Below are 12,070 nucleotides of genomic sequence, written 5' to 3'. Positions count from 1 at the left end.
TCAGGCTAGTTAATAATTGATTCAATTTCAGTTTCATAAGGTTTGAGAGTTTTTCCACCCACACTCAAAACCTTGTCTCTTATTTACTACAAAACTTATTTTTCTTAACTACACTTGAAGAAGAAAAAAATTGATTAGCTTGTGATTTAGTAAAAAGTGACATTTGGTCAGTGCTGCACTTCAGCTCAGAATTAAGAGTTCTATCAGGGAAAACAGCTGATGTCACTTCTCCCTAGTATAGCTGAAGAGATCTTCCTAAAAACTGGCCAAAAAAAATAATCTTAGAATATTAAAAATAGTACAAATAAACCTATCCAGGGTGATGCAAAAAGAGGTAGAAAACATTTCAGAAGAACGTACACACGATAAATATATTTACACATATATATGCATAAGAGTATAAAAAGATTAAAAAACAGCCATCACCCACATAAAACTTGCAACTGTGCTTAACTTCACATGTCGCAAATATTTACATTGACTTCAAAAAGAGCTAACAATAGTGTGCAAAATTAAGCATGACCTTAAATATTTCACAGAGTTACTCACTCTGTTTAAATTTTGGCTCTTTTTAACAACTTTTTGTATGCTTTTATTTAGTGGTGTTCCTTTTCGCAATAGCTTCTCTGATTTGACGATCAAGTTCACTTACAATATGGTCTTCGTGGTTATATACTCCTGTTCTCAAAAGGGTATCCCTCTCTTCTATCAGACGAGAGAGATAATCATCCATGTTCTCATTTAATTTTCTAGAACGAAGACTATCCACTCTACCAGCAGAATTATCTCTAACATCTTGCAATTGCTTTCTCTCTTCTTCTTGTTGCTTTAGTCTGATGTTGATAAAACAGAGAGAATCAAGAAGATGAACCATATTCAAAATCACTATGATTATTTTCATATTAAATCTTTATCTACTGAAGTAGTTAGTAACATTAAAAAAAGAATGTATAAAAGGTAACAAATTCTCCTCTCTCTAGGGAAAAACAACTATAAATAAAAGAAATGTTAATATAATACTTAAATTCTAACAATACCTTCTCTACATGCATACATAACTATAATACTTGCTACCAGGGCTCCTATTTTGATGATGCAAACAGCACTCAAACCAAAAGGGTTCAACATGCAAAACTACTGCTGACAGTTTTTGGAGGACAACATTAGATATATTTTGAGTACATTAAAAATTTAAATCTGAGTAGTACATGCCTCTTTCTTTTCCTAATGCAACAGTTATGCTTAGACCTAAAGGTTTAAAATAGAAAAAAGCCTGGTGCTGCACAACTATTATCATAACATAAAAAACAGGATACAGTGGCTTTAAAACAGGGATTTGCTATACTGGAGTATTGTTGCATTTTATAAATGTGCTATCTTTACCTAAGGGACAGTAAACTGTGTTCTTTCATGGACTGAGAGACAATTACAATCTTGATTTAACAGAACCTTCTCCTGTTTTAAGGCAGACTGCAAGAAAAGAAAGGGGGGGAGGGAAGGAACCTTACAAATGCTTTTATACCTGTTAAGTTCATTTCGGATATCCTCCAGCTCTTGTCGCTCTGTTTTCCCCAGCTCTTTTTCTTCTGCTGCCAAATAACGCAACCGCATGTGCTCCAGCTCTTGTTGCTGCTTTTTAAGGTGAGCCATTGCATTTTCTTGTTCACGCTGAGGTGGGAAGGGGTGAAAACGTAACTCAGTTGACTATATGATTACATGTAAAAGCGCTAATTATAGTGACATGAATAAAACTTCAGGAATGACGTCATAACAATTAAGACTCCAGCAGTATCAGAAATACAGGGGTTAAACAGAACGTCTTAGCTACTGACATCTATAATGCAGTAAGACCAGTGACTATCACAATTGCAGTAAACCTGTCCAGGCTGGATCAGCTGAAGCCTGGTCACAGATTAATAAGTGGCAAAAGTTTTACAAACCCTTTTACAAACTCTGGCTTAAGCTGGTAAACATGAACACCCCCCCCCCCCGCCCCCCGCAACTTATACTTGTGCAAATGCTCAAGATACTGAGATTCATTCCTTTGCTACATGGTATTTTAAGTTATAACTTTTGAGAAACAAAACCCAGAAAAATGCTAAATAGCTGCAGGAAACTTCTATCATCAGCCCTATAGAGCCTAACATCAAAGCTTCAAGAACTACTCTGAAATTGGCAATTTGTGGTTAAAAAATAAGTCTTGAAGACAAAACTGTGGTAAGGTTTCCTTTCACATTTGTCTAACTCTACGCAAAACCTTAGGTAACTTATTCTGTGGATTTAATCCAATTAATCTACCCATTCTAAAAGTTTACTTGGTTCTATCTTTATTTTTTTTAAAAAGTTCTATGCAGACACTGTAACAAAACTAGGGTTTCAGTCCACTACTGCTTTGTGACATTAAAGTGTCTTAATGAGAAGTGTGGTCCTTTCTCCACTTGTTCTTGTCCCAGTCATTTTCCGTATGACCTTGTGCACTAACTCAATACAGTCAGTCTTACACTTAGAATGAGACAGAAGACCTGAGGTAAAACTGCATTTCTTCCTGTAGTTAAAAAATAAGGCAGGAGGTTACACAAACATCCTGGATCTAGACACTTTGTGAAGTGTAAGGTTACTTTTGTAATTTTGACACTGCTTTCATCTGAAATATTTGATTGGTAGTACAATCAGTTTTATATTTATTATAAGGGTAAAAAAAAAAGATAATTGTTTGGTATGTGTGAGCATATTCATTATACAGTCAACTTAATATTTAGAAGAGTCTAGTCAGGCAGTTCCCTGAATCTCAGTTCCTAGCATCTTAAGCACTCCCTGTTGATGATCAATAAGTGATAAGAAAATCTGAATTTCATAAGGAACTGGTATAAACAAGAACTCTAATTCTTCATGTGAACAAACAATGCAATAGAGAAATACCTGACAAGAAATCATAGCATGTATGTGACCCAAAATACTTAATTTTTATACCAAAACCAATATACCAGCCAGACAAATTAGATGTTAGAGCTGCAGTGAGACAGGCCAAAAAGCCTGAATAACAACTTGTTAAAGGTACATACTAATAAGAAAAGCAGAAGCAGGAATCCTGCAAAAGAGTCTACAGCTGATAGAGGACCAAAGTATAAAAAAAAGCACTCAGGGAAGATAATGCCACAGTGCATCCTTCCCCATCAAGAGTTCACTGCAGAAGAACATTCCTATGTAAGTGGCTTTTCTATGTGGGACAGGTTTGAAGAAAAGACAGAGGATGCTTTTTTTTTTTTATAATGTTCCAGAGAGTATCACAATAGTATTCTCTGGTTTCCAAATATCTGGATAGGCAACAGCATCCAGACACTAAAGCCAAATTTCAAGTATACAATGGGCTACAAGGAGGAATGAAATTATCTAAGTTATTTTGATAGTTGTACTTAGAGTTGTTTGCTTTTCTAAATGCAGGTAGTAAAGCAAAATGCTGAGCATGTCTCAAATAAGTTGTACTTAGGTTGGTATAAAAACAGTACAAGTAAATAAGTGGACAGCAAATCTGATTATCTCAATTACCCCAAATCTAGAAGATTGAGGACAGTCTAATATTTACTACTTCTGGACACCATCCCTGTTCTTGGTGCTCTCATATCTCCTAAATTAAATCCTTTTCAAAATGAAGCAAGTTAAAATCTTGCTGTGTTTCAGGAAAAGGAAAAGATATTAATACCTTAAGGCAAACATGAGACCTAAAGCTTTGAGTATGTTACATCCCCTTTGTAAAGTTCTATTTAGTCTCAGGAGAGGAGTTGTTGCCCTCCTCGTACATGTAGAACAAGTCTAGAAATTTCTACTTGTCTGTCTCTACAGGTAAAGAATCCAGTAATTCAGTCTGGTGACTAGCTACTTTTCCTGATTAGACAACAAGTCTAAAGAAACTTGCTATACATGTCCCTGTAGTAGATACAGTACAGCCTGCATATCCAAGTTGGAATTAAGTTGTTTAGTACAACCTGGTTTTCCTGTTGACATTAACAGTGGTAAGAGTTTTGCAGGCCACACAATAAGTTATGTAAGAATGCAATTTACAAGCAAACTGCCTCATCTGTAAGAAAAAAACCCCACTCATTACTGTGAAGGATGAAGCTGACATCCTCCTCTTAAACGATGACACAAATGTAAATCTTTTACACAGGAGAGGACTTCGCCATTATCTCTTATTCTAGCCTTTCTATCCATGCTGATTTTAATACATGATTAGGTTCAGTCCAATGCATTGCTGCAGATTATGAAGAAATGATTAATTTTAGAAAAAGTTTCCTTGCTCTGCAGTTCAGTTTATTCATGCTCTAATTGTCCCATTTTAAACTAGGACTACTGTCATGGGAAGCTGGGGTATTAATGTAAGTCTGTCAAATTCGTGTATCTCAGTAATTCAGTGAGAGATTTTTTTGAAGGTATGCTGGACAAATATCAACAGAAAACTAAGTACTGGAAAACTAATGCAAAACAGAGTAGCACTTATTACTAACACAGCAAGAGTGTAACAGGCCAGGAGAAAGTTACGCCCCTGCCTACTAAGGAATCAGATTATAATGAGACATATAATAAACACAAATCATCAAATAGCTGTGGCTACACTGAATAGAAGTCTTCTAATCCAGTCCTTCAGTTTGCGGAGTGTATTACTCAGATCCATATGGAAAGATTTTGGAAGTGTTCTTACAGTTGCCACTTCAGAAGACAGACATAACTGTGTGCTGGCACCTGGGAGTAGGAGTTTCACAACAAGTTGATACGGTAAGTGTTTTAGGCAGGAAAGTTCAATGATCCAGAGGTTTCTGCTGTTTAGCAACACGCTTACAATGGAAAACAGATAGCAAAAACACATTTTAAACTCAAAGAAAAAGTATACATTAGAAGTAGTACATATATTGAAGGTTAATAGAACAAAGTCCAAAGCTCAGTCAGGCCAGGAAGAAGACCAAATATTCCTAATGCTTTCCTACTGATCAGAACTGATCTCATTTAATACCTTGGTCCTTTATGCCCTCGCTGAACTAGTTAGTTTCAGAACCATAAGGTTTTTTGATTAAGAAACAGCTTTAGTGATGTTTAATAAAACCAACAAAAGTACAGAAGAGAGAATGATGCAAAAGCCAAGGTGAGATGTAGGAAAAGAAAGGCTTTCCTAGAGAATCCTTTGTTCAATTCCTGTTCCTTTTCATGTTTTTCTCTGGGAAAAGTGTCTGTTAAAAAAAAGGGAAACAATCCATTTCACTGGTGAGCATGCTCATTGCTCACGATAATATCCCTAAATCCGCAGGGAAGTAAGTTTGAATACAAAGAGTGCTAAATTCTCCTTTTCTCCACAAAGGAGAAAAACTCTTATCAGTATATTTTGTCTCCAAGTTAATGTTGGGTAGGACTTCCTTTCAGATACAGTTGATTAGAAATTTAATTTGACTATTAATACAATTGTGATGTAAACATGACAAATATTTGGCATTTCCTTGTTTGGGAGGGGTGAGGGAAAAGATGAGATGGATTTTAGTCCTGTAACAGTTAAAGTGAAGAATTTCTGTAGCATGCCATGCCATGACCCTGAATGCACTTAATGCATTTAAACACAATCAATATTAAATTAAAAAAATAAAAGTCAACATTTTCTGAGGCAGGATTTCCCTAGCATTCAGTTTCAGACAGCCCAACTTGGAAAAAAGACGAGAGCAAGTGAGAAGGGATTCTGCAGGTTCATTTATGATGGATCCTGTGTGTAATTTAAGTTACACACTTCATACTCCTTGATTTTCAAACATCTTTCCCAGCATTAGTCTTTGACTCCTTTAAGACTGTCATAACAATTTGTAGGGTACATAACAGCAAACTTGTTTTATGTATACCATTCATGGCAGAGCAACAGACATCCATTTCCTAATAATCCATCAATACAGGAAGATGGCAAAAAATTTACAATAGTTGTTTGATAAGAAGTGAGGCATGCTGATTTTGAATTAATTTATATACAATTTTCTTATGGTATGTTGAGAGACCATAAAAAGACTGTCTTTTGTTGTGTTGAGAGAGAAGGAAAGATTTCTTATTCATCACAGTGATGAAACTGCTGCCACTTTATCAGGGACAGTCAGGTATTAAATCCACTTTTTTCCCATCACACTTCAACAACGCAAGCACTTTTTTCTTTAACCAGAGAAGGAACCAAACTACTGCATAGTGATACTTGAAATGTAGTAGAAGTTACTGCAAGATCTTCCAAAATGAAAAAATATTAATAAAACACTTCTGCACATTTACAGTACTAATTAAGCAAAGTCTAGCGTTTCTAAATGCTCTTATAACATCTTCATTTTATTCTCTGTGTACTTAAACTGTTATAATTGAATACGAAGTATTTTTTAACTCTACCTCATGCACACAAGTTTATATATACTCACACGCTTAAAATTCTCAGTCAAGACTTTCTGACACACTTCACATTTTCAGAGAGAATATGCTCCTATAATATATCCTGAAGTAAGGCATATTTCTGACTTATTCCCAACTGCTTTTTGTAGCCAGTCAGGCTGTTTTAAATCTTAGTAAGAGCTATTAGGATTTTAAATTTTAAACTTTCAGAATGCTACATTTTTAAATTTCAGGTAAGGGAACACATCAGAATCATCAGCCATGTGATTAAAGACAGCTTGTGGATAGAAGACCCACTAGAATCTCAGAACATTTGGAAACTTTACTCTTGCATCACCACCTAAGTATCATCATAGTGAGGAGCCACAGATGAAACAAGAGTAGCACATGTGAATTACTCTGAAAATTACTTTTGCAACATACTCTGTTGGCCCAGGTACCTTTTCCTCCACTCCTTTCTCAGTAGTGCTAGTCATGATACTCCTTTTGCTCACTTTCTTTTCTTCCCCCCCCGCTCAGTAAAACTTATCACCAATAATTCTCTCTTATTTATTTGATATTTTGCCATCCTCCTCTTCAATACCCATAAGCAAGACAAATCCAGTCCAAATAAAGCCACATACTAGTTATCGGATCATTTACTTCAATGTTTTATGGCTTTTCTTCATTGGTTTCCATCTCTAATGTAGGGCTTGAGACACAGAATACTGCTTTAGGAGCTCACATGGTGGGACTTTCAATCGTATTTTGAAACCTATGGTACTACAGGAATATCAGCATTAAATGAAAATTAACCAGTAATAAAAAACCCTCAAAATTTCAATTATAATCAGATCATAAATGAATCTCTGTATGCCGCCAGGTGCTCTAGTTAAGAGGCTCTTCAATCAAGGAAGCACAATCTTTATTTTGCCATAGCTGCCTATAAATCCAAAAGGGAGATGTAAACATACATACACTAGACTAAACAATGGCTAAATAGCAGCCACTATTCACTCTCCCACTCACACATACCATGCAAGTCTGTGGGAAAAACTTACGATTGAAACTAAGGAACTCAAGTAAAGTTTTCTGAAAATAACCCAGAGCTGACAAGTCAGTAGGAGGGCCTGGATGGTTTCAAGACACAGTTTTTAAGCAAGACTTGGACCCCCAACTATTTTTTTTTGTGTGCCTTTTTTTTTAAACACAGATTTACATCCCATCCTTGGCTAAATTACTTATAAATTTATCAAGTTAATTACTCAGTGCGTAAGCAAGACACTGGACAAGACAAAGTGAATGTCAGCCAGCTAATATGGTCTATATTGTTTTAAACAAATGCACCAGTGCTGGATTTACGAGATCTGTAGGACACAAACACATTAGAAGAATTAAAAAATATTTCCCCCAGAACACTGAATAATGTATGCATGTACATTATGAGATTTTGGTTTTCTAGATTATAACAGATATTATCAACTGCTGAAAATGATATTTCTGCCAGCTTTGATTTTTGTTTTGATACATTGTTTCTTGCACTCAGACAGGTACTAAATTTAGCATGTAAGATCTCTGTAAACATGTATGTAATTTTGTGTAAATGGTTTGATTGCTCTAAGAAATTATGGTCACATACATAAAAACTATGGAAGTCTCATTTGTTTAGCATTGAGATTTTCCAATCAAACTCTGAAAGACAGCTTTTGAAATCTCTGGAAATTATAAAATCTACCGGGGTGCATAGATACATAGCTAACTTTTTGACATTGTCTTCCTAAAGCTGAACAAGGGTATAATAAATGAAGTATTAACACAGACTCACACTGAGTAACAAAGAAGGAAAAAAAGTAAGCAGGGTGAAGTCTGCTCTCACTGACCTTTAAAAAGTTTAAATTCAGCTAACTTTTGTATTTTATTAAGCACAGGTAAGCATGATGTATACGTGTCCTCATGTACTTTACATCTTTTTTGGTTACCATTGGCACTGTGTTTAGCATTCAAAATCCTAGACATGGAGAAGTTTAGAGCATTTTCTATTAACAGTCCCACACTTTCCTAAATTATGTACTGCATATCTCATATTCTGCAAAATATAAAACCGCCACAGATGTGTGCTAAGAACTAGTTCCAAAGTAAAAGGAAACTTTTTAATTAAGGAAACATTGACTTTTATGGTTGCAATCAGAAGAGCATTTTACTAAATGCTTAGCCCGTAGATTATGCTTCTTTAATTCATAAATTGACTGTACTAGGTCACTTTTGAGTAATGGAAATCTCTGTTTAAACATTTTTTTGGCAATGGGCACAAAGCACTAGATCTCATTTCCAAGACTTACCAGCTGGGTTTTGTCATTAACATTTATTAACAATCTAAGATATGGCTTTCAGCGTCTAATCCTCACTACACAAATGTTTTGTATAGTTCTCTAGAGAGCTTTGGTGTGACAAATTACTGGCACAGATTACAGCCCTGTGGCTATTCACCAGAGGCAATGCAAAATTAACATGGTACTAATCCAATTTAAACAATAAATTGGTCAGACTATGCACAATTGCACAAATCATCTGAACTAAAGCAAATCTAGAATTCCTGAAGTAACAGTTTCCAAATTTATATTTAAAACACAGTAAATAGTTTTTGATCAGCTCTGCTTCAGCTTTTATTTGGCTCTTTAAAGTCACTGAAATCCTTTATCAATAGACTATAAAATGAAGTACAGGAGTATAAAAAACACAAGAAACTACTTCGAAAGGGTTTGTTCTGTATTAGAAAAGTTTTAGGTGCATAATTCACTGCACATGCCAACTTATTTTATGATTCAGACTTTCAGCAAGACGGTCAGCTGAAACCATCTACATATGTTACTGAATTCAGATCATCAGGTCTACGGTGATGAAATTTGTAATAAAAACCTGATAGTGATATACACTAGTGTTAAATCTGGCAAGCAACAAGTTTCTCTTTTATTCTACAGGGTTTTTTGAATATGGCAGTAAGGAAAAATAGCCTGGACATTTCACGGCTGCTGAACAAATCTTAGAGAGGTAAGATTTATATTCTTCCTTCCATCATCTTATCAAGCGTAGATGTTTCAGAAATTGGAGATGAGAATTTATGACTCCTTTCATCATTAGACAAAGAACGACCAAGAAGACGACAGCAAATAAAGATGAGTTTTTATTTATTAATAGTGATTATACAGCACATTCACTCTCTTCAAAGAGAAATATAGATTTAAAAAAGTTAGGAAAGGGTAGGCTGAGCTTCTTACTCTCAAAAAACAGAATAGTCTTGCACAGGAGTGAAGTAGGAACTATAGTCCTTAAAAAAAAGGATCATTTTTCCTCAAGCAGGAAGTAGGTGTGAATACAGACAATCAAAACCTTTCAGTAAACTTGGACTCTGAAGCTTTACGTCTGTGTCAAGGTTTGTTCAGCATCAGGAATTAATGACTTATTAATTTGTTTCTCAAGGCCAATGGAAATGCTTGCCATTCTTAAGTATACTGTTAGCTAATGTTTACTGTAATTCATGAAAGACAGGTGATGACAAATAACACATAAAGGCATATGGATTCAGTGAGGATGAAGCTGCTACTCCTGGAAGTTTGAACAGAGTATTTTCAAGTCACGAAATATGAATACATATATACGTGTATATATATTCTCATATATATATGTATATACATTCTCATATATATACACACATGCACACACAAGAGCTCTGTTAAAACACAGCAGTAAAAAAACATGCCATATTAGTATCAGGTTAGGATTTCTAGAAGCAGGATAAAGGAGTTTCACTTCCAGCTTAAATCTTCTGCACGTTTGTTTCCTTTTACAACATTCAGCAAACCTTACACCACTGTTTCTAAAAGTCAAGACTCGTTTCTCCTTTTTACCCTTCATTCCTTTTACAATTAAAGTACTGAATAGTTAGGACTGTAACTGACTAAGATGGTTGGGATGGGAACAAAATATTTTCTCTCTAAGTGCTGACAGAGCATTATTGGGAATGAGATTAATATAATTTTTCTTTTTTGAATCATGCCTACTTTTAGCTATGCTCACCTTCTTTGCAGACCTGAGCCTTCGTCTTTTCTGAGTTCCATGTCAAACTTAAATCAGTTTTGCACTGTCATTTTTGTAACAACCATAGCTCAGAGCTTTAACTTTGCTAAGACAGACACTAATAAAATAACTGCCAGTAGTTAACAGTAATTATAAGTAGCTTCCAATAATACAATAACTTGGTTGTCTCATACGAAAAAAGAAAACCTGCATACCTGTTTTAATCTTGCAAGTTCTTTCAAAGCCCTTGTCCATTGTTGTTTGTAGTGGAGCTTTGACTTGGTAGCTGACTCTAACTTTCTTTCAAGTTCAACCTAAAAGCAATTAAAATCATATCAGCTGAAGCAATAACAGCAGTAACAATCACTGAAAGATGTATATATACAAAGGGTCTGGTTTAAGAAAAGTGTTTATGTAGTGTAACATACAACATCATCTAAAGCTGTTATATTATATAACATAAATATTATGGCACATGAACATTTTCTTGTTTAAAATATAGTCTTATTTTTATTGGATGGCTGTCTATACAAAAAGGAAAAGATTAGTTTTTAGCACTAAATCTGCTGACGTAATCTTTAAATTTAAGATTCTCAAATCAGCAACCTTCTCTGTCCCCTCCTTTTTTCTTTTTTCAAAGTAAGATTACAAAACATTAATTTAACAGAAACACTGATGGATAAATTTTGCCTTTAAAAGGTATGTAGATTTTTTTCTTCCCTGCAGCTGATGGAAGATATGTACTACATTCTTTTCTCCAAAAGAGACATCTGTTCAAACCATTCTTTAAAATCTGTGTATCTACAGTGAATGTTTCATCTTACTATCTAAATAAATATTTTTAAAAATGCTATACACTAAAAAAATTCATTGCATTCTGTACAAAAAGTTAGTATCAAAAGGCAAATGGAAACAATTATGAAGCACACAGAACACAGTAACCTAAAAATTGAAGTATTTAATTAACTGAGGCAGTAATATTTTCTTTTAATCAGACAAAAATTATTTACCATTAAATTTGTGAATATCTTAAAGCACTGATTTTTAAAAAAAACTAACAAAAATAGAAAATCTAAAAAAAAAATTAAGGTAAGAGTTTAAAAAGTATGTAGAGACAGAAACATTTTGAATAATTTGCTTGCATTATTACAAGTTATTCAAGCATACAGTAACATATAGACCAGCCATATAACTGTAAGTGCATTTTGTGCCAAGAAGCCTGGTCCAATTTTCTCCAGGTTATTTGGTCAATTTGACTCAAACCTCACAATAACTCTGAGCATAAAATGCCCATATCTGTGGTTTTAATTAAGCAAAATATCCTCTACTGAAAGCATGGTTTCTAAAAAAAATCAATTTGTTACAGTGATTCTATTCCACTGGTAAGTAACACAGTATCTTTTCAGAAACACTTAAAACAATGCACATAATGGAATACCAATCTAAATTAATCATCACAAAAACTTTGTATTTATTTAGCTTTATAAACAGAAAGCTCAGGGTCCCCAGCATAAATCACAATGGTAGTAATTTAAATATATAAGTTACTTCTTTCCTGCCTTAGCCTTTAACACTACTGCTTCCTCTACAGAAATAAGGCCACTGTTGGCCTTACTTATGT

General features: G+C 34.5%; 1 protein-coding gene across 2 annotated transcripts in view; it reads right to left on the bottom strand.

Annotated features, from left to right (window-relative positions):
* Positions 1-592: 592 nt before the first annotated feature.
* CEP120 (centrosomal protein 120) overlaps positions 593-12,070 on the bottom strand; it is a gene marked incomplete at both ends in the record, with an annotated part of 38,809 nt that continues 27,331 nt past the window's right edge. For both annotated transcript variants that reach the window (XM_082013804.1, XM_082013805.1), the window contains 3 exons: positions 593-833; positions 1,523-1,668; positions 10,665-10,763. In XM_082013804.1, the coding sequence (XP_081869930.1) occupies positions 593-833; positions 1,523-1,668; positions 10,665-10,763 (486 nt within the window). The remainder of the gene's footprint in view (positions 834-1,522; positions 1,669-10,664; positions 10,764-12,070) is intronic.

This window comes from Phaethon aethereus (assembly GCF_964289735.1).
Source record: "Phaethon aethereus genome assembly, chromosome: Z".
NCBI lineage: Eukaryota > Metazoa > Chordata > Aves > Phaethontiformes > Phaethontidae > Phaethon > Phaethon aethereus.
This window is presented reverse-complemented; position numbering and strand designations above follow the sequence as displayed.